The sequence below is a fragment of the Narcine bancroftii genome, chromosome 5 (assembly GCF_036971445.1).
Source record: "Narcine bancroftii isolate sNarBan1 chromosome 5, sNarBan1.hap1, whole genome shotgun sequence".
Classification (NCBI taxonomy): Eukaryota; Metazoa; Chordata; class Chondrichthyes; order Torpediniformes; family Narcinidae; genus Narcine; species Narcine bancroftii.
Genome location: NC_091473.1, coordinates 188445472 through 188472802, shown reverse-complemented (window position 1 = coordinate 188472802; position 27331 = coordinate 188445472). Strand labels below are relative to the sequence as shown.

General features: G+C 43.5%; 1 protein-coding gene across 2 annotated transcripts in view; it reads left to right on the top strand.

Annotated features, from left to right (window-relative positions):
- gba1 (glucosylceramidase beta 1) overlaps positions 1-27331 on the top strand; it is a 55519-nt gene that overhangs the window by 23460 nt on the left and 4728 nt on the right. For both annotated transcript variants that reach the window (XM_069940271.1, XM_069940272.1), the window contains exons 5-10: positions 4558-4704; positions 4889-5022; positions 6109-6281; positions 11526-11763; positions 12886-13110; positions 26633-26796. In XM_069940271.1, coding sequence (XP_069796372.1) covers positions 4558-4704; positions 4889-5022; positions 6109-6281; positions 11526-11763; positions 12886-13110; positions 26633-26796 — 1081 coding nt within the window. The remainder of the gene's footprint in view (positions 1-4557; positions 4705-4888; positions 5023-6108; positions 6282-11525; positions 11764-12885; positions 13111-26632; positions 26797-27331) is intronic.

Below are 27331 nucleotides of genomic sequence, written 5' to 3'. Positions count from 1 at the left end.
TTCAGGGAATTCTACGAGCAACTATATCAAACTGAAAATGAAGGGAAAGAAGACAAAATAGATGAATTTCTAACTAAAATTGAACTACCCGAAATTACAAACAGAGAGCAAAATAAATTAATAAAACCATTTGAAATAGAAGAATTACAGGAGATATTAAAAAAACTACCGAACAATAAAACACCAGGAGAGGATGGATTCCCAATAGAATTCTATAAAACATTTAAAGACTTATTAATTCCTCCCCTCCTGGAAGTAATCAATCAGATTAATAAAACAGAAAGCATACCAGATTCATGCAAAACAGCAATAATTACAGTAATACCAAAGATAGGGAAAGATCCACTTGCACCAGCGTCATATAGACCAATATCTTTACTTAACACAGATTATAATAGCTAAACTATTAGCAAACAGATTGGCCGACTATGTACCAAAAATAGTAAATCTAGACAAACTGGATTTATTTAAAAAAAAGACAAGCAACGGACAATATCTGTAAATTTATTAACTTAATTCATGCAGTCGAAGGAAATAAAACTCCAACAGAGCGGTTGCTTTAGACGCAGAGAAGGCCTTTGACAAAGTAGAATGGAATTATTTATTCAAAGTACTACAAAAATTCAGTCTACCAGAGAAATATATTAATTGGATTAAAGCATTATATAAGGGGCCATTGGCGAAAGTGACAGTAAATGGATATATATCAAAACAATTTAACTTAAGCAGATCAACAAGGCAGGGATGTCCACTATCTCCCTCACTGTTCGCGTTAGCTATAGAACCACTAGCAGAACAGATAAGAACAGAAGATAAAATAAGAGGGATAAAAATAAAAGAGAAGGAATATAAAATCAGTCTATTTGCAGATGAAGTTATAATATACTTAACAGAACCAGAAATATCAATAAAAGAATTACATAGGAAATTGAAAGAATATGGACAAGTATCGGGGTACAAGATCAACGCAAATAAAAGTGAAGCAATGCCAGTGAATAATGCGGATTTCACAAAGTTTAAGAAAGAATTGCCATTTAGATGGCAAACACAAGCAAAGCGATACCCAGGCATACAACTAAATAAAAACCTCGGCCATCTATATAAACTAAATTACCATCCATTAATGAAAAAAAATTATAAGACGACTTAGAGCATTGGAAAAACTTACCACTAACACTGATAGAAAGGATAAACTGTATTAAAATGAACATTTTCCCAAGGATACAATACCTATTTCAGTCATTACCAATACACCTAACAGAGAAATTCTTCAAAGAGTTAATGAAAATAATAAGGAAATTCTTATGGAAAGGGGGGAAACCGAGGATAGCACTAGATAAATTAACAGAATGGTACAAACAAGGAGGCTTACAACTACCAAACTTTAAAAATTATTATAGAGCTGCACAATTAAGATACCTATCAGATTTTTATCAAACAAGGGAAAAACCAGATTGGACCAGATTAGAACTAGATAAAATAGGGGAGAAGATGCCTGAACATATACTATATAAATGGGATGAAAAATTGGTACAACGTAGGAATTCACCGGTATTGCATCATCTGCTCAACATTTGGAAGAAGATTCATGAAGAAAGGAATAAAACAAATTACCAACTACCAAAACTAATATTGACGCAAAATCAACTAATCCCTTTCACAATAGATAACCTTTCCTTCAGAGAATGGGAGAGAAAAGGGATCAAAAGAATAGAAAATTATTTTTCAGGAAATAAATTATTATCCTTTGAACAAATGAAGGATAAATATAATATAACTCACGATACAATGTTTGCATACCACCAACTGAAAGCCTACTGGAAGGACAAATTGGAAAAAGGTCTGAGGTTACCAGAAGGAAGCAATTTTGAATATGTGATTACAGACACAATGATAATTAAAAAATTTGTAACAAACATGTACATCAAACTGCAAGAAAAGGAGAACGAGGAAACAAACGGTAAACCTAAACAAAAATGGGAACAAGATCTAAACAAAAGACAAAGAATGAAACATGGGAGAAGCTATTCCTCGGAACTATGAGAAATACAATAAACACGAGGTTACGCATGATACAATATAACTGGATACACAGGCTATACATCACACCTCAAAAGTTAAATAAATGGGACCCAACAGTATCAGACAGATGTTTTCGCTGTAAAAAGGAAACGGGAACAACAATTTATGCAATTTGGACATGTGAGAAAGTGAAAAAATTTTGGGAAGATCTAAACCAGATATTAAATAAAATCACAAAAAGCAATATACCAAAAAACCCAGAGATCTTCCTCCTAAGTAATATAAGAAACAAAGAATTTGGACTTGATTTGGATGGAACACAAAAAATATTTGTTATGATAGCCCTAGCTGTAGCAAAAAAATGTATTATGTCAACCTGGAAATTAGAAGACAACTTGAGAATACAACAATGGTATATAGAAATGAATAAATGTTGGAATGTTAGAAAAAATAAATGTTAGAAAAAATAACATATAATTTAAAAAATAACATTACAATATTTGAACAAATATGGGAGCCATACATGGAACAGAATAGAGAAATCCTACCGTGGATTTCCACCACCTAAAATGACAGAAGGAGAAGATAACGAAAAGAACTGACTCAGTAGAATTTCTTGTTTATTTTTATTAAGTGACAACATTGTTTGACGGGTTTAATGTATCTTATAGATTGAACTTCAAATAAACGGGGAAGCGGGTGAGGGAGGGAGGGAAGGGAGGGGGGGAAAGGGGGAGAAAACGACACTATATATTTAAGAAGAAAAATGTCTGTATGTATCTTGGTTAATATGGTTTATAGTGTGAAAAATAAAAAAAATTTTAAAAATGTCACCAAAACTGAGGAGATGATAGTTGATTTCAGGAAAGGAAAACCAGAGTGATCATTGGGGGATCTGAGGAGGAAACAGTGAGCAAATTTTAAGTTCTTGGGAGTCACTATCTCGGAGGATCTTTCCTGGACCCAACACACTATTGGCATCTTGAAGAAAGCACATGGTGGCTCTACTTCCTCAGAAGTTTGCAGAGATTTGTTATGACATCAGATATTCTGACAAATTTCTACAAATGTGTAGTGGAAAGTGTGCTGACCAGCTGCATCACGGTCTGGTTTGGGGCCACCAACACCCCTGAGCATAAACCCCCCCCCCCCCAAAAGGTAGTGGACACAGCCCAGGACATCACAGACAAAACCCTCCCCACCATCGAGAACATCCACTGGGAACGCTACCGTCAAAGGGCAGCAGTGATCGACAAGGATCCACACCACCAAGCACACGCTCTGTTTTCGCTGCCGCCATCAGGAAAGAGGTGCAGGTGCCACAAGATTCGCACCAGCAGGTTCAGGGATGGCTGCTCCCCCCTCCACCATCAGACTCCTCAACAACAAACTCAATCGGGAGCTCATTTAGGGACTCTAGTCCACTTTATTGATTTTCTTTGTGTATTGCACAGTTTGTTTACATTCTTTATCTGTATACAGTTCTTTTGATTACATGTGTGAGTGAGGAAACTGGTTTGGTCGGTCTCAAAGGCAAGGACTCTCAACACAATTTTGAGTAGGGAAGGATTTTATTTACAGAAGGCAAGTGTAGGAAAATGGCAACTGATGCAGAGCGTGCGCACATAATGATCTGGTACATACAATAATCAGGGAAAAATCACTACAATGCCCCACTACCCATCGACTCAGTGCAGGCACGGCTCTATGCTACAAGGGACTCTAATTAAACACTCTCAACTCTTTTAACAGTGCACATCTTACCAACAGTTTCTCCAGCCCCCTTCCACATTTCATGGCCTGGAGTGAAGCAGGGTGCTCCCAAGCTGGCTGGCAAAGAGAGAGAATAAAGAGCACATGGCACCTTTCTAGTGCTGGAGGGACAAGCCCACACCATTTACTGGGGGCCAATAGCTCAGTGGCAGGAAGATTAATCTAATTACAACAGCCAATGGTCCAAGGCCAAGTACAGGCAGGCTGGAGAGTGAGTCCGGGTAATTTACATGCGTCCAACAGGAAGGTGTGCACTAATGGGTGGGCCAGAACCAAACCTTGATTGGCAGCTGGTGTGTCCTCCGATAAGGTAGAGGGCAGAACTGTCACAGGACAGCCACATCCCTTTCCAATACACATGTTCAGGCTGTGTCCAGTTAACCTTTGCACAACCGATTAGTGGTAATTCTGCTGTGCCAACAGAAAAAAGAAATCTCAGGGTTGATATCATTTATGTACTCTGACAATAAATCTAAAATCTGAAAGGGGTGGAAGGTGAGGAAAAGGGAAATCCTGTTTTAGTTGCGTCTAGGGGAGGGGCCCAAAGCAGCGGTGCGGGAAATGGAGGAGATACAAGTAAGAGTTGTTAGAGGGGAAGACATTTTTTTTGAAGGAGGATATCTTGGCTGATCTAGACTGGAAGACCTCATTGTGGGTCTCTGTACTGCACCTCCAGTTCACACAACTTCCTTTGGGTAACAGGCAGCAACTGCCAGCAGCAGAGTGGTTTAGTGCTAAGTAAATTCATCTTCTCCTTCCCAGGGCTCCAGCTCACTCTGGATGTGAGGAAGAAATACCAATGGATAAAAGGATTTGGAGGAGCAATGACGGATGCCGCAGCCATGAACATTCTCTCTCTCTCCCCCCAATCACAACAGAACCTTCTGCGCTCCTACTTTTCTGAGGAAGGTGTGTGATAGGTCAACGTGGTGCTTCAATTGTGAATGCTCGGACCTCTTACCTCATTGGGGTGCTGCCTGTCACCCTCTCCACCCCCCCCCCCGCCTCGCCTCTCCTCTCCCCCATCCTTGAATGACCATCTCTGTGCCACACCGATTCTGGTTTTAATCTTTCCGCTTTCTGCCTAGCGTAGGAATTGAGTACAATATCATCCGCATGCCGATGGCAAGCTGTGACTTTTCCACACGAATCTACACATATGACGATCATCCAGGAGACTTTGATCTGAAGTACTTCAGCCTGACAGCAGAAGACACAAAAATGAAGGTGAGAGCATAGATGAGTTGGGCCGAAGGTCCTGTTTCCACGCTGCAGAGCCCTTTGGTTCCACATGTTCCTCCCTCTGGCATTGAGTGATGAAGGGCAATGAGGTGGAATTTGGTGGTGAGAGGGGACTGGGAGAGCAAAGGCAGAGCAGAGCAAAGTGAACAGCATAGGCAAAGTCCCACGAACTATATTCATCTCCATGCTGTGGCGCGGTGCTGCCTCCTAGGGACCAAGCAATTCTCTGGACTTCTCTCCTACATGTCCTCTCTTCAAGGCGCAATAACTGCAGGGATGCCCCAATTGCCCAGTAGCATCAGTAGGGGATTCTCAGGTGGTCCAGATTTCAGGCAAGGGTTTTCGAGGTCTGGATTCTCGGGTGGTCCAGATTTCAGGTGAGGGTTTTTGAGAAGTTTGGATTCTCGGGTGGTCCAGATTTCAGGCGAGGGTTTTCGGGTGGTCCAGATTTCGGATGAGGATTTTCGAGAAGTCCGGATTCTCGGGTGGTCCGAATTTAAGGCGAGTGTTTTCAAGAAGTCCGGATTCTCGGGTGGTCCGAATTTAAGGCGAGTGTTTTCAAGAAGTCCGGATTCTCGGGTGGTCCAGATTTCAGGCGAGGGTTTTCGAGAAGTCCGGATTCTCGGGTGGTCCAGATTTCAGGCGAGGGTTTTCGAGAAGTCCGGATTCTCGGGTGGTCCAGATTTCAGGCATCTGGATTTTTGAACTTTTACTGTAGCTTAATGCTGATAGGCCAATGGGAAGGAACTGCTGTGTGATTGGTTAACATTAGATTACAGTGGGGTATGTATTTGTATGTTTGGAAAGCTCCTTGGACCTCCCACTGTGTAAATAAAGGGAAGTGGCAAATCTTGAGTCCTTCATTCCTTCGGGAGTAAACTGCTGATTGAGGTCACCCCATAAACTGGATTGAGGATCAACACCTATCCTCTACATCCGACAAGGCAGACGTGAAGGGGCTGAATGACCTTCTCCTACTCGTGTTCTTATTTCAAAGTCTTGCCTTAAAATTCATGCCCCTCATTGCCAGCAGTCCTCTCTTTCCCTCTTTTGTTTCCCCCTTCCCACCAGATCCCACTCATCCAGACTGTCCAGAAGATGTCCAAGCGTTCCCTGTCTCTGTTTGCCAGCCCCTGGAGTGCTCCTTCCTGGATGAAGACCAGTAATTCCACAATTGGGAAGGGAACGTTGATTGGAGACCCTGGGGGACCATACTACAAGACCTGGGCCAACTACTTTATCCGGTGAGATGACCCTGCTCTTCCCACTCCCTTGCGCTCCACTCTAACCTGTGACAGAACCCCAGTGCACTCTTATTCCAGCCTAGTCCTCCCTCTCCGCAGATGACATGAAAATGGGTTCAGATTCAGATTTTTTTGCCAGAGTACATACATGACATCACATACAACCCTGAGATTCTTTTTTCCTGTGGACAAGGCAGAATTACCACATATTGAAAATGCAAAAGAAAGCTGTACCCAATGAACACATGCAGACAAATAAAGAAATGTAAACAAACTGACTGTGCATTACAGAGAAAAAATATCAATGAAGTGCAAAAGTTAGAGTCCTTAAATAAGTTCCTGATTGAGTTTGTCATTGAGGAATCTGATGGTGGAAGGGTAGCAGCTATCCCTGAATCCTGATGATAGCAGCAAGAACAGACCGTGTGATGGATGGTGTGGATCCTTGATGATCGCTGCTGCTCTCCGACGGGAGCGTTCCCTGTAGATGTTCTCGATGGTGGGGAGGGTTTTTCCTGTGATGTCCTGGGATGTGTCCACTACCTTTTGCAGGGCTTTACCCTCAGGTGTTCCCTGACCAGACTGTGATGCAGCCAGTCAGTAAACCTTGTGGTGGCCAAACTGTTTGGGTTGTGGGCCACATGCAGAAAAAATAAAGGGGGTTACAAGCCAAACAATATTAAGCTCGGCAGTTTTCAATGACTGTCCGTTCCTTTAACAGGTCTTTTAAACCCTGTACAGAGCCGACGGCACTCGGACTGGGAAGTTGGACCCCACGGGAGAGCACTGAGACTTCTCTCCCTGCTCTCTGCAGTCTACACCAACACCACCACTGCAGCAGCTCTGGCATCGCCACCATTTTTTTCCTCTAACGGACAACTTAAATATGGGCAATGGGCCACAGTTGTCCCGGGGGTCTAGTTTTGCCATCCCTGGTCTGGACAGTCGCCAGTGGTTACAGAGGGAGATTGATAAGACACAGAGCTGGGCCGAGAATTGGCAGATGGAGTTTAATGCAGTATAGTGGTTCATCAAATCTGAAGGCAGAATACAATGTTATTGGGAGAGCTCTGAGAAGTGTGGATGCACTGGGTGATCTTGGAGTCGGTGTTCACATCACTCAGTTTGTTAGTGTTGTTAAGAAGGCATATGGTGTGTGGGCCTTCATTTAAGTCAAGTTTGATGTCATTACAAAACTACAACAGCCTTCTCCAGTCCTCGATGCAAAACATGCAGACACACACCCAGATATAACACACACATAAACAATACATATATATGCAGGACAAAGTATTCATAATATATAAATAAATAAATTTTCTTTTATAAATTTGAGAGTCTCGGATGGTTAGAGTAAGCAGTTTTTTAACCATAGGATTAAGCTCAAAAGCCGTAAGGAAATGTTACAGCTATACAAGATCTTAATTCGACCCCATTTGGAATATTATGTTCAGTTTGGTCACTTCATTACAGGAAGGATGTGGATGCTGTATAGGGGGTGCAGAGGAGATTCACAAGGATGTCTAGATTAGAGAGTACACCTTATGAGAACATCTTGCCTTGAAGCAATGGAGGATGAGGGGGTTGATCTGATAAGAGGCATGCAAGATGATGAGAGACATAGATTGTGTTGACGGCCAGAGGCTTTTTCTCCAGGGCTGAAATTGGTAACATGAGGGGGAATCATTTTAAGATGCTTGGGAGTAAGTATAGGGCGGGGGGAGGGTGTAAGAGGGAAGTCTTTCGCACAGATGGTGGGTGCATTGAATATGCTGCCAGCAACAATGGTGAAGGCAGGAACAATAGGATCTCTCAAGAGACGATTAGATGAGTACATGGAACTGTGAAAATTGGAGGATTATGCAGTGAGAAAATTCTAGGCAGTTGATAGAATAGGGTCAGAACAATAGTTTTGGCTGAAGAGCCAGTACTGTGCTGTAGATTTCTATATTCTAACCAGTGGGAACCCAACAGGACTGCAGATCCTGGAACCTGGAGCACTCAGTGGTCTGCTGGAGGAACTCAGGAATCAGTCAGGGAGAGAAGAATGGTTAATGTTTTGGGTCAGAGGCCCCCATGAAGACTAACTCCAGTCAGTCGGTCCTGACGAAGGGGGTCTCCAACCTGAATGGTCCCCTGCTCTTCTCTCCCCATGGACTTGACTTCTCCAGCAGAACGTTTCTTGTTTCTGGCTGATCTCACTCTCCTCAATTCAGATGAATCGTCTTGAAACGTTGAAAGTTTATTTTTCCCCCTCTCTCTCCACATGCTGCCCAGCTCACTGAATATCATGGGGTCGTTGAGTACAGATGCAGGCCTTTTGGCTCTCCACACCAATGCTGACCCCTTCGTATTAATCCCAGTTCCCTTCTGCGCGAGTGCTCATCCAGAGTGCTATTCTCACTCTACAAGTTCCAGGCAAATCACAAAGCCCAGATGCTAGGAATTACTTATTTTTTAGACATGCAGCATGGTACAGGCCGGTTTGGCCCACAAGTCTGTGCAACCCAATTACAATTTTTTTACCTATAACCCCAGTAAATTTGGAAGGATGGGAGGAAATTGAAGTACCTGGAGGAAACCCACGTAGACAAGAGAAAAATGTAAAAACTCCTTATAGACAGTGTTGAATTCAAACCCCAGTCACTGGCACTGTAGCTATCTATATCTGTACGCAGAAAAATTAAGATATGTATCTTCGCTTTCTCCCTCCCTCTCCGTCAACTTCCTTCTTTCCCTCTCTCTCTCCCAACCACTCTGTTTCCATCACCGCTGAATCCGTCCCCTCTCCCGTCACCCTCCAACCCCCCGTCGCCCTCCAACCCCCCGTCGCCCTCCAACCCCCCGTCGCCCTCCAACCCCCCGTCGCCCTCCAACCCCCCGTCGCCCTCCAACCCCCCGTCGCCCTCCAACCCCCCGTCGCCCTCCAACCCCCCGTCGCCCTCCAACCCCCCGTCGCCCTCCAACCCCCCGTCGCCCTCCAACCCCCCGTCGCCCTCCAACCCCCCGTCGCCCTCCAACCCCCCGTCGCCCTCCAACCCCCCGTCGCCCTCCAACCCCCCGTCGCCCTCCAACCCCCCGTCGCCCTCCAACCCCCCGTCGCCCTCCAACCCCCCGTCGCCCTCCAACCCCCCGTCGCCCTCCAACCCCCCGTCGCCCTCCAACCCCCCGTCGCCCTCCAACCCCCCGTCGCCCTCCAACCCCCCGTCGCCCTCCAACCCCCCGTCGCCCTCCAACCCCCCGTCGCCCTCCAACCCCCCGTCGCCCTCCAACCCCCCGTCGCCCTCCAACCCCCCGTCGCCCTCCAACCCCCCGTCGCCCTCCAACCCCCCGTCGCCCTCCAACCCCCCGTCGCCCTCCAACCCCCCGTCGCCCTCCAACCCCCCGTCGCCCTCCAACCCCCCGTCGCCCTCCAACCCCCCGTCGCCCTCCAACCCCCCGTCGCCCTCCAACCCCCCGTCGCCCTCCAACCCCCCGTCGCCCTCCAACCCCCCGTCGCCCTCCAACCCCCCGTCGCCCTCCAACCCCCCGTCGCCCTCCAACCCCCCGTCGCCCTCCAACCCCCCGTCGCCCTCCAACCCCCCGTCGCCCTCCAACCCCCCGTCGCCCTCCAACCCCCCGTCGCCCTCCAACCCCCCGTCGCCCTCCAACCCCCCGTCGCCCTCCAACCCCCCGTCGCCCTCCAACCCCCCGTCGCCCTCCAACCCCCCGTCGCCCTCCAACCCCCCGTCGCCCTCCAACCCCCCGTCGCCCTCCAACCCCCCGTCGCCCTCCAACCCCCCGTCGCCCTCCAACCCCCCGTCGCCCTCCAACCCCCCGTCGCCCTCCAACCCCCCGTCGCCCTCCAACCCCCCGTCGCCCTCCAACCCCCCGTCGCCCTCCAACCCCCCGTCGCCCTCCAACCCCCCGTCGCCCTCCAACCCCCCGTCGCCCTCCAACCCCCCGTCGCCCTCCAACCCCCCGTCGCCCTCCAACCCCCCGTCGCCCTCCAACCCCCCGTCGCCCTCCAACCCCCCGTCGCCCTCCAACCCCCCGTCGCCCTCCAACCCCCCGTCGCCCTCCAACCCCCCGTCGCCCTCCAACCCCCCGTCGCCCTCCAACCCCCCGTCGCCCTCCAACCCCCCGTCGCCCTCCAACCCCCCGTCGCCCTCCAACCCCCCGTCGCCCTCCAACCCCCCGTCGCCCTCCAACCCCCCGTCGCCCTCCAACCCCCCGTCGCCCTCCAACCCCCCGTCGCCCTCCAACCCCCCGTCGCCCTCCAACCCCCCGTCGCCCTCCAACCCCCCGTCGCCCTCCAACCCCCCGTCGCCCTCCAACCCCCCGTCGCCCTCCAACCCCCCGTCGCCCTCCAACCCCCCGTCGCCCTCCAACCCCCCGTCGCCCTCCAACCCCCCGTCGCCCTCCAACCCCCCGTCGCCCTCCAACCCCCCGTCGCCCTCCAACCCCCCGTCGCCCTCCAACCCCCCGTCGCCCTCCAACCCCCCGTCGCCCTCCAACCCCCCGTCGCCCTCCAACCCCCCGTCGCCCTCCAACCCCCCGTCGCCCTCCAACCCCCCGTCGCCCTCCAACCCCCCGTCGCCCTCCAACCCCCCGTCGCCCTCCAACCCCCCGTCGCCCTCCAACCCCCCGTCGCCCTCCAACCCCCCGTCGCCCTCCAACCCCCCGTCGCCCTCCAACCCCCCGTCGCCCTCCAACCCCCCGTCGCCCTCCAACCCCCCGTCGCCCTCCAACCCCCCGTCGCCCTCCAACCCCCCGTCGCCCTCCAACCCCCCGTCGCCCTCCAACCCCCCGTCGCCCTCCAACCCCCCGTCGCCCTCCAACCCCCCGTCGCCCTCCAACCCCCCGTCGCCCTCCAACCCCCCGTCGCCCTCCAACCCCCCGTCGCCCTCCAACCCCCCGTCGCCCTCCAACCCCCCGTCGCCCTCCAACCCCCCGTCGCCCTCCAACCCCCCGTCGCCCTCCAACCCCCCGTCGCCCTCCAACCCCCCGTCGCCCTCCAACCCCCCGTCGCCCTCCAACCCCCCGTCGCCCTCCAACCCCCCGTCGCCCTCCAACCCCCCGTCGCCCTCCAACCCCCCGTCGCCCTCCAACCCCCCGTCGCCCTCCAACCCCCCACCATCGCCTGTCTGTCTGCCTGGCTCTCTTTCTCCTTCCCTTCTCTGACCCTCCCTCTCTGTCTCCCCTCCCTGTCACCCGCTCCTTCCCTGTATCCTTCACCTTCTCCTTCCCAACTTCCCTTTGAAGGTTCCTGGATGAGTATGCCAAACACAACCTCACATTCTGGGCAGTGACTGTGGAGAACGAGCCCACAGCGGGGCTGATTATCAACTACCGTTTCCAGTGCCTGGGTTTCACACCGGAGTTGCAACGAGATTTCATTGCCCTGGATCTCGGTCCTGCATTACACAACAGTCCCCACAAGGACATCCGGCTGATGATGCTAGATGATCAACGATTGTTCGTACCTAAGTGGGCAAATGTGGTGAGGGTCAATATGATCGTTGTGTGGTCTGATGGACATCATGGAGAAGATGGGCTGAAGGGCCTGGTTCCACATTGGGAGTCTCTTATGGAGACAAAGGTTCACCAGGCTGAATGAAACACGATAGTCTGCAGTACTGGAGGAACTCAGCAGGTCCTGCAGTGGGCATAGGAGGCAAAGATATTTATCCAGATACCCATCCAGTCAGTGCTGAACTATTCTGGCCACTTCTACTAACCTGCCCCTGAGCTATTGCCTTTACACCCCTCCCATCCACACACTTTTCTAAATAGCAAGATCCTGGCGAATCGCTTCCGCACCACCCTTTGCAGCTTCTCGATGTCCATCTGACAGCACGGCGGCCGGAACTGCCACAGTTCTCCGCATCTTGGTCTGACCTGTGCCCTGTACAGCTAGGTCCCAGCATTTGTATTCTGTACCCTGCCCTGTGGAAGTAGGCTTCCAAGAACCTGCCTCAACACCCTGCCCACCTGTGTCCCGAGCCATGGCCACATCGAATGGTGGCGCAGCTTCTTGTGCAACACCCTAAGTAAGACCTTGAATGTGAACCTGGGATAAGAAGCTTACTTCAAACTGAAACACCTCCTGCCTTTATTGTTGCAAGCCACACAATCATGGAGTCGTCAAGTACTGAAACAGGCCCTTTCATCCATCGTCTCTGTGCTGGACTTTTTGCCCATCCACATTTGCCTGCATTAGGACAGTATCCTTTTGTGCTGAGCCTGCTACATGTCTTTTTTCTGCCTTGCCTATTCAAGTGTCCATTCCTTCAACATTGAAGCCATACTTATCTCTAAACCCTGCGCAATCTGACTGATTGTAACACGACTCCCTACACCGTGATTCTCATTTGTTATTGGTGAACTACCATGTTTGAGTTGATTTTCCAAGATAGTACACAAAAAGAAGCATCGCCATGCCCACGGCAATAAAGCAGTCCAATTCTAATCTATTTCCACTACCTTCTCTGTTAGCAAATTCCAGACATCAAGTCTCTGCCCCTTCCAATCCATTTAAAGCCCCTTCCCCGTGCCACGAAGCCCCTTCCCCCTTCCTCTCATTATAAACCTCTGCCCTCTTGGTTTGTTGGTCCTGTACCAGGTCCTAGGAGATGTACATGCTGCCCAGTACGTCCATGGAATCTCAGTACACTGGTACATGGACATGATGATCCCTGCTGATGAAACCTTGGGAACGACTCACTGGCTCTTCCCGGAGTACTTCCTGTTCGGATCGGAAGCCTGCACTGGCTACCTGCCCTGGGAGCACACGGTGCAGCTGGGAAGCTGGGAGCGAGGAGCCATGTACAGTCACGACATTATTGAGGTAAGCCAGGAGTGTGGGGGAGGACAGAGAACCCCCGCCTCCCACCCACCCTCCCCAAACAACGCATGCCTGAGCTGTAACACAGCCTCTGTGTACATGAAAAACAATGCTAGAGAAATTCAGTAGGTCAAACAGTAGGTATACAGCAAAAATAAAGATACATTACCAGTATTTTGGGCCTTTATTGAGGTATGAGCAAAACATAGGCATAAGTCCGAACCATATGATCAAGGGGAGGAGGTAATGTGGTGAAGAGAGGAGAGCACATGAGGGTGTGGCAAGATGGCGTAGAGATCAGACGTGTAATCCCTGCCCTCTCTGGACAGACTTTTAAATGCCCGTTTTTTAAACCCTTTATTTTTAATTTTAAAACTTAAATTTTTAGTTTGATATTGTGGTGAGCCATTATGGCTACTAATGTAAAAAAAAAGTCTCAGTTACAAAAGATAATACAGTTTCGAAGTGCAAAAGAATTGGGGCCGAAACAACTTGGAACAGCCTCAGATCCGTTTTCAGCGATCCCCAAGCTTCAACAATCACCGGTGGGGACAAAAGCAAAGGTAACAGTTACTCACCAGTCTCAAGATGGCGCTGGTTCGACCCGTTCTGCGGAGGAAGGAGCGCGCTCCCGAGATGTCGGGCACGAGCCTGGAGGCTTGCTACAAAGAACTCTCCCGTTGGAAGAGACGGGAGAGCGGAGGAAGAAGATTCCGATGGCAGACATGCAGTCTGCAGCGACTATGTGCTTGTGTGATGCTGTTAATTACGGAGAACTCTGTAATTTTATTTTAAAAATGGTCTGCGGGGGGACAGCAGCGACGACCCCCTGAGGAAGTTGGGGGGGTCATCATTGGGTGTCCAAACTCGCAGCAAAACTAGAATGCTACCTTTTGAAGAGCAACAAGAAGAAGACTTACCTTACTCTACCACTGCACAGGAAATGGAAGAAGAGCTGGAAGAAAGTGAGTTACAAATTATGGAACCGGATCCTGTAATTCAAACAGCACTTCAGCCTGTTTACGTGATGTTTGAAGGTATTGGTTCCTATTTGGATGTTATTACTGGTCAATTGAACCAGGTGGTTCAAATGAATACTGATATAATTTCAGACTTAAATGTGGTTCAGACAGAAGTTAAAGAAAACCAGGAAAACTTCAAAAAATTTGAAGCTGCTTCTTCTGAATGTAAACGACAAGTACAATCCAATACAGAAACAATAGTAAAGGTGGAAAATTCAGTTAAAGATTTAGGAGCCCGGGAAAAAGAGTTAATTAAAAAAATGGACAATTTGGAAAATCAAAGCAGAAGAAATAATGTGAAAATTGTGGGTTTGCCAGAAGGTATAGAAGGTCAAGATCCCGTCAAAATTTTTTAAAAATTGGATTCCCCAGATGTTGGGGGATGAGTCCTTTCCTGGTGAACTACTATTGGAAAGAGCACGTAGAGCTTTAAGAAGACCACCTTTATCTGGTCAGCCGCCAAGAGCTGTGATAGTTCGTTGTTTGGATAGAGAGATATTTCTTCAACTTGCAGTTCAAAATGCAAGACAAAGGCAAGCTCCAATGATGGTTCAGAACAGTAGAGTTTTTTTAAAATCCTGATTTGAGTCAAGATATCATCAGACGCCGACGTGAATTTAATCCGGTTAAAGATGTTTTATGGCATAAAACAGGATTTCAGGGTCTGAGTTACAGGGAAAGGTGCAGACTGGGGCTTTTTTCTCTGGTGCGTAGAAGATTGAGAGGGGACTTGATAGAGGTGTTTAAGATTTTAAAAGGGACAGACAGAGTAAATGTGGATAGGCTTTTTCAATTAAGAAAGGGGGAGATTCAAACTAGAGGACATGGTTTAAGATTGAAGGGGGAAAATTATAAGGGGGACATGAGGGGAAATTTCTTTATACAGAGGGTGGTGGGGATGTGGAATGAGCTTCCGGAAGATGTGGTCGAGGCGGGATCATTGGTTACATTTAAGGAAAGACTGGATCGTTACATGGATAGGAGGGGACTAGAGGGGTATGGACCGGGTGCTGGTCAGTGGGACTAGGAGGGTGGGGATTTGCTATGGCATGGACTAGTAGGTCCGAACTGGCCTGTTCTGTGCTGTAAGTGGTTATATGGTTATATATGGTTATAAAGGTTACAAATTTGCTTTTCGTTATCCTACTAAGTTGAAAGTGTTTTATGGAAATTATCAGTTTCAATTCTTTGAAAGTGAGCATGAGGCAATGGTTTTTGCTAATTCGTTACCGGATGTCAGAGGACAAAGAAAGAGTCCACCATTATCTCCTAAAAGAAAATCTGATAGACTTGGAAATGGACAAAATGGCAGTAATGGAAAGAGTTCATCTACTCTTGAAATGAGTTCACCATCTGGACCAGAATCTTAAGGCTGATTTTTTTTTTTTGGTAATATGTTAATATTTCTGACTGGCTGGCTGGGGAGGAGGGCATTGCACTAACTTCTTTGTTAGTAATCAGTCACTAGTGGGTAATCCACACCCAGTTTTTTTTTTAGGGAGTTGCTACCTTTTGGTTTTTTTTTTGGTTTTTTTTCTCTCTTATTAACGAATATTATTTTTATTTGGAGGGCCTATATATTTTAATTTGAGGGTTCTATATATATATATATATATATATATATAAATATATATATATATAAATGTCTTCTTGTTATTATTAATTTTGTGACTATTTTTGGTATCTAGCAATTGTATTAGATATGTCGAATTTGAAATTTGCTACCTTTAATGTTCAGGGATTAAATAATCTGATCAAGCATAAGAGTTTTGGCTTACATTAAAAAGATGAAGATTAATATTGCTTTTTTACAAGAGACGCTTTTGAGTGAAAAAGAAAGTATGAAATTGAAGAGGGATTGGGTTGGATATGTTTTTTTTTCTTCCTTTAACTCCAAAGCTAAGGGAGTAGCAATTTTGATACGTAAAAATTTATTTTTTGAATTACAATCAATGGAAATGAATGCAGGACGTATTCTTAAGTTGAATTGTAAGATTTTTAATGAATTTTGGACTTTACTCAACATTTATGCACCGAATGTGGATGATGAAGCATTTATTTCGGATGCATTTCTGCTCTGGGACAAGCTAATGAAAATGTTCTGGTTGGAGGAGATTTTAACTGTGTTTTGGAACCTTTATTAGATAAATCTCCAAAAAATGTTAAAAAATCTAAAATGGCAATTCAAATTCGAGCTTTGATGAAAGATTTTAATTTAGTGGACATTTGGCGATGTCAACGCCAAAACGGTCAACCAGTTTACCTATCTCGGCTGCACCATTTCATCAGATGCAAGGATCGACAATGAGATAGACAACAGACTCGCCAAGGCAAATAGCGCCTTTGGAAGACTACACAAAAGAGTCTGGAAAAACAACCAACTGAAAAACCTCACAAAGATAAGCGTATACAGAGCCGTTGTCATACCCACACTCCTGTTCGGCTCCGAATCATGGGTCCTCTACCGGCACCACCTACGGCTCCTAGAACGCTTCCACCAGCGTTGTCTCCGCTCCATCCTCAACATCCATTGGAGCGCTTACATCCCTAACGTCGAAGTACTCGAGATGGCAGAGGTCGACAGCATCGAGTCCACGCTGCTGAAGATCCAGCTGCGCTGGATGGGTCACGTCTCCAGAATGGAGGACCATCGCCTTCCCAAGATCGTGTTATATGGCGAGCTCTCCACTGGCCACCGTGACAGAGGTGCACCAAAGAAAAGGTACAAGGACTGCCTAAAGAAATCTCTTGGTGCCTGCCACATTGACCACCGCCAGTGGGCTGATAACGCCTCAAACCGTGCATCTTGGCGCCTCACAGTTTGGCGGGCAGCAACCTCCTTTGAAGAAGACCGCAGAGCCTACCTCACTGACAAAAGGCAAAGGAGGAAAAACCCAACACCCAACCCCAACCAACCAATTTTCTCCTGCAACCGCTGCAATCGTGTCTGCCTGTCCCGCATCGGACTTGTCAGCCACAAACGAGCCTGCAGCTGACGTGGACTTTTTACCCCCTCCATAAATCTTCGTCCGCGAAGCCAAGCCAAAGAAAAAGAAGAGAATCCAACAGAGAAGGATTTCTATTTTTATTCATTTCGACATGAATCTTTTTCCAGAAATTGATTTTTTTTTAGTATTAGCACATTTACAGGGGAAAATATTATAAGCAGAATATAAAAGTCAGGTAATTTCGGATCATTCTTTGATGTATTTTACATGAAAGTTCTGAAAACGTTCGTGCAGCTCCTCGTTGGAGATTTAATACGATGTTAAAAAAAAGCAGAATTTATTGAATTATTTAAAAAACAAATTAATTTCTTTTTGGAAGAAAATGTTCAGAATAAATTTATATTGTGGGATGCTATGAAAGCTTACTTGAGAGGTCAAATAATTAGTTATATCTCTAAGGTTAAAAAGAATTATTTGACCGAGAGCCTTGAATTAGAGAAACGGATTGATGAATTAGAAAAGGAATTTCAGAGAGATGTGACAGAAAATCAGAAGATGGAGTTGTCTAGATTGAAATTGAAATATAATACGCTGCAATCTTATCAATTTGAATGTTTGATTAATAGATCTAAACAACGGTATTATGAATGGGGTGAGAAAGCACATAAGGTACTTGCATTGCAATTAAAGAAAGAAGTTATCATGCAGTTAGATGAAATTCGACTGTTAATTACAAACCTTGTGAGATTAATGAGTTTTACTCATTTTATAAGAAATTATATACTTCTGAGGAAAAACAGGAAGGTGGTTCGATTGACTCCTTTTTATCGGTGTTGAAATTACCGGTATTGGGAGAAGATATATTGGAGCTGTAAGCTCCTTTTACTGATTTAGAAATTAAATCGGGTATGTTGGAAATACCGAATGGAAAAATCCCCTGGTGATGACGGGTTTTTGGTTAAATTTTATAAGGTATTTTATGATGATTTATCTACAGTGTTTGGAGATGTGATACGACAGATTGGAGATGTGATACGACAGATTAAGGAACATTATGATTTACCTGAATCATGCTCTAGTGCCTTAATTACTGTAATCCCTAAGAAGGATAGAGATCCGTTAAAGGTGTCTTCATATAGACCAATTTCTTTGTTGAATGTAGACTATAAAATAATAGCTAAAGTATTAGCGCATCGATTGGCTAAATTTTTACCCAAGTTGATACATGTTGATTAAACAGGTTTTATAAATTATGCTTCAGAAAATATTCTTTGAGTGATTAGTTTGATTAATAAACATCGACAGTGCCATGACCATCCGATGGTGGTATCTCTTGATGCAGAAAAGGCTTTTGACAGAGTTGAGTGGAACTTTTTATTTAAAGTCTTAGAGAAATTTAAGTTTGGTCCTTTTATTGGTCGGATTAAAGCTTTATATAATAAACCAATAGCCCGCGTATTGACAAATGGTCAGATCTCGGAATCTTTTAAATTAACTCGTTAAACACGACAAGGTTGCCCTTTGTCTCCAGCTTTGTTTGCGTTAGTAATTGAACCTTTAGCACAGTTGATACGACAAAATACACAGATACAAGGTATGAGAGTTTTAGACGAGGAGTATAAAATTAATCTATTTGCTGATGACATATTGGTGTATTTAACAAACCCAGCTCAGTCACTTTTACACTTGAAGGAATGTTTAACACAATATGGATCTTTGTCTGGATATAAAGTTAATTGGGGAAAAAAGTGAAATTTTACCGATAGGTGAAGGAGATTATTTAGTTTATAAGAATATTATTAATTTGAAGTAGACTGATCGAATTAAATATTTGGGTATAAATGTGGATGTTGATTATCAATCTTTATATAAATTAAATTATGTACCATTAATGAAGAAAATCAAAGCTGATTTGATTAAGTGGAAGGATCTTCCTATAAATTTAATTGGAAGAATAAATACAATCAAAATGAATATCTTTCCACGTGTACAATATTTGTTTCAGTCAATTCAATGTTTACTTAATAAGAATTTTTTTTGAGATTTAAATAAAATGGTTAGGGAATTTTTATGGAAGGCTAAATTTCTGAGAGTAGCTTTGAATAAGCTAACCTGGAAATATGCATTAGGGGGATTACGCTTATCACATTTTCAAAATTATTATAAGGCAGCTCAATTTAAATTTATTAGTTTATTAATGGATTTGGAACGGCCCCCTAGTTGGGCTAAAATTGAGATGGCGAATATTTCTGAATTTGAAATACATCAATTTTTGTTTCAGTGGAAATTAAATTTATTACAACAATATAATGTGCCTATACTAAAACATTTAATGAAGTTATGGATGAGGAAAAATAAAATGATCAGTTCTAAGGGTAAATTATTGACTTTAACGCCATTACATAATAATCAACTTCTTCCTTTTTCTTTTTTTTAAATTTTTTTATTTTTCACACTGTAAACCACATTGATCAAGATACATACATTTTTCTTTTCAAATATATACAGTGTCGTTTTCTCCCCCCACTCCCTTTTCCCATCCCACCCTCCCTACCTCCCCTCCCATTCATTTACAGTTCAGAATCTAAGATACATTAAACCTGTCAAACAATGTTGTCACACAATAAAAATAAACAACAAATTCCACTGAGTCAATTCTTTTCATTTCCTTCTCCTTCCGTCATTTTAGGTGGTAGATGTCCCCGGTAGGTTTTCTCTATTGTGTTTCATGTATGGCTCCCATATTTGTCCAAATATTGTAATATTATTTCTTAAATTAAAAGTTATTTTTTCTAATGGAATACATTAATTCATTTCTATATACCATTGTTGTATTCTCAAGTTATCTTCTAATTTCCAGGCTGACATAATACATTTTTTTGCTACAGCTAGGGCTATCCTAACAAATCTTTTTTGTGCACCATCCAAATCAAGTCCAAATTCTTTGTTTTTTATGTTACTTAGGAGGAAGATCTCTGGGTTTTTTGGTATATTGCTTTTTGTGATTTTATTTAATATCTGGTTTAGATCTTCCCAACAATTTTTTCACTTTCTCACATGTCCAGATTGCATGAATTGTTGTTCCCATTTCCTTTTTACAGCGAAAACATCTGTCAGATACTGTTGGGTCCCATTTATTTAACTTTTGAGGTGTAATGTATAACCTGTGTATCCACTTATATTGTATCATACATAACCTCGTATTTATTGTATTTCTCATAGTTCCAGAGCATAACTTCTCCCACGTTTCCTTCTTTATCTTTATGTTTAAATCTTGTTCCCATTTTTATTTAGTTTTACCATTTGTTTCCTCATTCTCCTTTTCTTGCAGTTTAATATACATATTTGTTATAAATTTTTTGATTATCATTGTGTCTGTAATCACATATTCAAAATTACTTCCCTCTGGTAACCTCAGACTGTTTCCCAAATCAAGTAGGATTTCAGTTGGTAGTATGCCAACACTGTATCGTGAGTTATATTATATTTATTCTTTATTTGTTCAAAGGATAATAATTTATTTCCTGAAAAGCAATTTTCTATTCTTTTGATCCCTTTTTTTCTCCCATTCTCTAAAGGAAAGGTTATCTATTGTAAAAGGGATTAGCTGATTTTGCGTCAGTATTACTTTTGGTAATTGGTAATTTGTTTTATTCCTTTCTACATGAATCTTCTTCCAAATATTGAGCAGATGATGTAATACTGGAGAATTCCTATGTTGTACCAATTTTTCATCCCATTTATATAATATATGTTCAGGTATCTTCTCCCCTATTTTATCTAGTTCTAATCTAGTCCAATCTGGCTTTTCCCTTGTTTGATAAAAATCTGATAGGTATCTTAATTGTGCGGCTCTATAATAATTTTTAAAGTTTGGCAGTTGTAAGCCTCCTTGTTTATACCATTCTGTTAATTTATCTAGTGCTATCCTTGGTTTCCCCCCTTTCCATAAAAATTTCCTTATTATTTTCTTTAACTCCTTGAAGAATTTCTCCGTCAAGTGTATTGGCAATGCCTGAAATAGGTATTGTATCCTTGGGAAAATGTTCATTTTAATACAGTTTATCCTTCCTATTAGTGTTAGTGGTAAATCTTTCCATACAGTTGTCCTGTAATTTTTTCATTAGTGGATAATAATTGAGTTTATATAAATGGCCGAAGTTTTTATTTATTTGTATACCTAGGTATCATATTCCTTGCATTTGCCATCTGAATGGTGATTCTTTCTTAAATTTTGAGAAATCCGCATTATTCATTGGCATTGATTCACTTTTATTTGCGTTAATCTTGTATCCCGACACTTCTCCATATTCCTTCAATTTCTTATGTAATGATTTTATTGATATTTCTGGCTCTGTTAAGTATACTATAACGTCATCTGCAAATAAACTGAACTTATTCCTTTTTCAATGTATAATCAATGTTTATTACATTGGAAATCTAAAGGTATAAAAAATTTGGGGGATTGTTTTAAAGAAGGTCAATTTTTAATCATTTAATCAAATGAGGGAAGATCTTGGTATTAATGAGAATTCTTTATTTGTTTATTATCAACTTCGATCGCTAGTAAAACAAATATTTGGTAGAGATATGATTTTACCTAAATTGACTAAATTTGAATCTTTTCTTGTGATTGCACCAAAGAAGGGATATATTTCATTGATGTACCAAATATTACAGGAAAGTATGGAAAAAAAGGGATGGGATAGATCGAAGATTAAATGGGAAAAGGACTTTACCTTACTTTTTCTGAGGATGACTGGTTAGATATTTGTCATGGTAGTGTTACTAGATTGATATATCTTCATTATGCAATGGTTAATTACAATTTTTTACATCAATTGTATTTAACACCTGAAAAGTTTTTTTTAAAAATATGGTTTTAGTGAATCAGATTCTTGTTTTAGGTGTGGTAATTCGGTTGGAACTTTTTTTCATGCTGTTTGGTTATGTGTACATATACAATCTTCTTGAAAAGCAATTCAATTGTTTTTGGAATGTTTGTATAAGATCAAAATACCTCTGGATCCGACAATATTTTTGTTGGGTGAGTTGAATCCTTTGAAAGATTTAGGATTAGATAAATTTCAGATTTCTTTTGTGTATTTAGCTTTATCTGTTGCAAAAAAAAATGTATAGCAAGTACACGGAAAAATGCTAATGTGATTGATATTAATAGATGGCATAATGAGATGAAAACTTGTTTAGTAATGGAAAAAATTACATATGTTTAACATGATAATTATTCCTTTTTTTAATGTGGTCTTTATATTTAGAATATTTACATTTAGATTTACCTTGATTAGATTTTAGTAAATATATTTGTTTTCTTTTTTCTTTGGCTCTCCTACAGAGAGTTGGCTGAGAGGGGGGGGGTTCTTTTTTCTTTTTTTTATATAAAGATAATTTTTTTATCGTTCATAATATGTATTTTTATTATTGTATGTAATAACTTTGTTGAATGAATAAATAAAGTTATGAAAAAAAAGAGAGGAGGGCACACCAGAAAATTGGGGGGGAGGGGGAAGTTGAAGAGCTGGAGGAAAGAAGACAGAGGGAAGGGGAAGAGAGGGAGAACAGGGAGTAGACCCCTTTCACCCTCTTCATTCAGAGATATCCCCCTCCTGTTTCCTGGTGTGCCCTCCCTTTCTTATCCATCGGTTACCTCTTGCCTGGGACTATGGCTCCCCCTCCGCCCCACCATTTTGTTCATTGTGTTCATACTTTGATGAAGGACTCAAGCCTGACAGGATGGTTACCATATTTCTGCATCTTGTAGTCGATACCATGTAAAAGTCTAATTTTGGCCCTGGCCACCCTCCCACTGGATGGTGATCCCTTTATGTACATAAGTAATTATTAGTCATGGTTAGCATTGCAGTAGGGGTGGCACGATTAGCATAGCATTAGCACAATACTGTTAAAGTGCCAGCGACCCAGGTTTGAATCCCACGCTGTCTTGTAAAGGAGTTTGTATGCTGTCCTAGTGTCTGCATGGGTTTCCTCCAAGTGCTCCCACCCTTCAAAAAACATGCGGGAGTTGTAGGTTAATTAGGTGACACGAGCTTGTGGGCCGGAATGGCCTGTTACCTTGCCGAGTGTTTGTGAGTGTGTGTGCTTGGATTGTGTGCCTGAGCGTGAACCACCACTGCCCCTGGCAGCCCATTCCTGACCTATCACTCTCTGTATGGGGAAGAAAATGACCTATACATTTTTTTAAACTTTCCTCCTCAGCTTGAACACATACTCTCTGGTAGAAACATAGAAAATAAGTGCAGGAGTTGGTCATTTGGCCATTCAAGCCTACACCGCCATTCATTATGATCATGGCTGATCAATACCTGGTTCCTTCTTTCTCCCCATACCCCATAATCCCCTTGGTCACAAGGGCCAAATCTAACCTACACTTAAATATTGACAGGGAACCGGCCTCAACTACTTTCTGTGGCAAAGAATTCCACACATTTACCACTCTCTGAGAGAAGAAATTTTTCCTCATCTCAGTCCTAAAAAAACTTCCCCCTTATCCTTAAACTATGGCCCCTGGATCTGGTTTTTCCCAGCATTGGAAACAACCTTCCTGCATCTAGTCTCTAAACCCTTAAGAATTTTATAAGTTTCTATAAGATCCCCACCTCAATCTTCTAAATTCCAGAGAATACCAGCCTAGTCTATCCAACCTTTCTTCATATGCGAGTCCCTCCATCCACGGTATCAGCCTAGTGAACCTTCTCTGCACTCCTTCCATTGCGAGGATGTCCTTCCTCAGATAAGGTGACCAAAACCGCACGGTACTCCAGGTGTGGTCTCACTAAGGCCCTGTACAGCTGTAGCAGGATCTTCCTACTCCTGTACTCCAATCCTCTCGCTATGAACGCCAACATACCATTCGCCCTCCTCACCGCCTGCTGCACCCGCACGCCCACTTTCAACGACTAATGCACAGCAACACCCACGTCTCTCTACATCCTCCCTTTTCCTAAACAGATACCATTTAAATAATAATCCTCTTTCCTGTTCTTACCTCCAAAGTAAATAACCTCGCATTTATCCACATTGTATTGCATCTGCCATGTCCTGGCCCACTCGCCTAATTTTTCCAAATAACCCTGCACTCTCCTAGCATCCTCCACACAGCTAACCCTGCCACCCAACTTTGTATCGTCTGCAAATTTCGAGATACTGCTATCTATTTCCACATCTAAGTCATTGCTATATATCGTAAACAACTGCGACTCCAGCACTGAGCCCTGCGGTACCCCACTGGTCACTGGCTGCCATTCTGAAAAGAACCCATTTATTCCTACTCTTTGCTTCTTGTCCCTCAACCAATTCTCTATCCACCTTAATACCATACTTTCTTTACCATGCTCTTTAAGTTTATACACTAGTCTTTTGTGCGAAACCTTATCAAACGCCTTACTAAAGTCCATATCCACTGATTCTCCCCTATCCACTCTACTGGTTACATCCTCAAAAAACTCTATTAGATTCATCAGACATGATTTCCCCTTCACAAAACCATGCTGACTCTGTGCGATGATACCACGACTTTCCAAATGTGCTGCAATTGCATCTTTAATAACCGATTCTAGCACCTTCCCTACTACTGACGTCATGCTAACTGGTCTGTAGTTTCCCATTTTTTTTTGTTTTTTTTTCTCTCTCCCTCCCTTCTTAAAGACTGGGGTTACGTTAGCCACCCTCCAATCCTCAGGAACTAATCCAGTATCCAAAGAGGTTTGAAACATTATCAACACACCCACTATTTCCTGGGCTTCTTCCTTCAGCACTCTCAGATGCAGATTATCCGGCCCCAGAGATTTATCCTGGATCCAAAACACCTCATTAGTCAGGAAGGCGCAGCATCTTCTACACTTCCTGAGGAGGGCAAGGCTACCGGACCCCACCTTTTTTTTTTTTTTAATTTTTTATTTTTCACACCATAAATCACATTAACCATGGTACACACTTTTTCCTTTTCACACATATACAGTGCCATTTTCTCCCCCCCCCCTCCTCCCATCCCATCCTCCCTACCTCCCCCCTCCCGTCCATTTAAGGTATACAATCTAGGATACATTAAACCAGTCAGACAATGTTGTCATTCAATAAAAATACACCAGAAATTCTACTGAGTCCATTCTTTTCATTTCCTTTTCCTTCCGTTAACTTAGGTAATGATTGTCCCCGGTAGGTTTTCGCTATTATATTTAATGTAAGGCTCCCATATTTGTTCGAATATTTCAATATTATTTCTTAAACTATATGTTATTTTTTCTAATGGAATACATTTATTCATTTCTATATACCATTGTTGTATTTTCAAATTATCTTCCAATTTCCAGGTTGACATAATACATTTTTTTGCTATGGCTAGAGCTATCTTAACAAATCTTTTTTGTGCACCATCCAAATCGAGTCCAAATTCTTTATTTTTTATGTTACTTAGGAGGAAGATCTCTGGATTCTTTGGTATATTGTTTTCTGTTATTTTATTTAATATCTGATTTAGATCTTCCCAAACTTTTTTTACTTTCTCACATGTCCAGATTGCATGAATTGTTGTTCCCATTTCTTTTTTACATCGAAAACATCTATCAGATTCTGTTGGGTCCCATTTATTTAACTTTTGAGGTGTAATGTATAGCCTGTGTATCCAGTTATATTGTATCATACGTAACCTCGTATTTATTGTATTTCTCATCGTTCCGGAGCATAACTTCTCCCATGTTTCCTTTTTTATCTTTATATTTAAATCTTGTTCCCATTTTTGTTTAGTTTTACCATTTGTTTCCTCATTCTCCTTTTCTTGCAGTTTAATATACATATTTGTTATAAATCTTTTGATTAACATTGTATCTGTAATCACATATTCAAGGTTACTTCCCTCTGGCAAACTCAAACTGCTTCCTAATTTATCCTTCAAGTAGGATCTCAATTGGTAATATGCCAGCGCTGTATCTCCAGTTATATTGTACTTATCTTTCATTTGTTCAAAGGATAAGAATCTATTTCCTGAAAAACAATTTTCTATTCTTTTAATCCCTTTTTTTTCCCATTCTCTAAAGGAAAGGTTATCTATTGTAAAAGGGAGTAACTTGTTTTGCGTCAATATTAGTTTTGGTAATTGATAATTTGTTTTATTTCTTTCTACATGAATCTTCTTCCAAATATTGAGGAGATGATGTAATACTGGAGAACTTCTATGTTGTACCAATTTTTCAACCCATTTATATAATATGTGTTCAGGTATCTTTTCCCCTATTTTATCTAATTCTAATCTCGTCCAATGGACCCCACCTTGATAACCTTTACAGCTTGTAGCTAAGATTTTTGGTGACTTTCCCATACGTCTACACTGACCATTAATGGTGCACGCACTCTGTAGCAAGGCTTTCTTCCTGCAAGTGGCTTCAGGTGGAAGGGGTGGGCGGGAAGGTTGGTGGTCAGGTATGGAAAATGTTTCAGGGGCTTTCAGCCACAGTGGGGACATCTTGTGTTACCCAGTGGCCACCAGAACTGACCCATTTGCCGTCTCCACTCGTCTGCCAGGACCTGAACCACTTTGTGACCGGTTGGACAGATTGGAACATTGCCTTGGACCTGCAGGGTGGCCCTAACTGGGTGAGAAATTTCGCTGACAGTCCAGTTATCGTGGACAGCAAGAGGGACTCATTCTACAAACAGCCCATGTTCTACCACATGGCTCACTTCAGGTGAGAGAAAGGGGACCCTTGTAAGAGCAGTGATTTCATGGAAAGAGGCCCTTCAGCTCAACTTTCCCATGTTGACCAAGCCAGTCCCACTTAATGATAATATATAGTCATATTCAAGGTTCCTCTATTGTCATGTAATTTTACAACACTCAACCCCAACCAACCAATTTTCCCCTGCAACCGCTGCAACCGTGTCTGCCTGTCCCGCATCGGACTTGTCAGCCACAAACGAGCCTGCAGCTGACGTGGACATTTACCCCCTCCATAAATCTTCATCCGCGAAGCCAAGCCAAAAGAAAAAAGATTGCACAAAATTTCCTTCTGCCTGCCGTAAGGCAACCAGAGGGTCATCATTAGCACTGACCGGCAATCCTTACAATACAAGAGGACTAGGAACAAAAGGGAGTCCCTTCAGAGTCACCAAGTGTCCGTGGATTCGCCTCCAGTGCTCCTACAGACTCCTGTTCGATCCTTTGGCAACCCAAGCTCCACATCCAAATCTCCGACGCGATCAGGCAGCCTTCAGCGCCCGGAG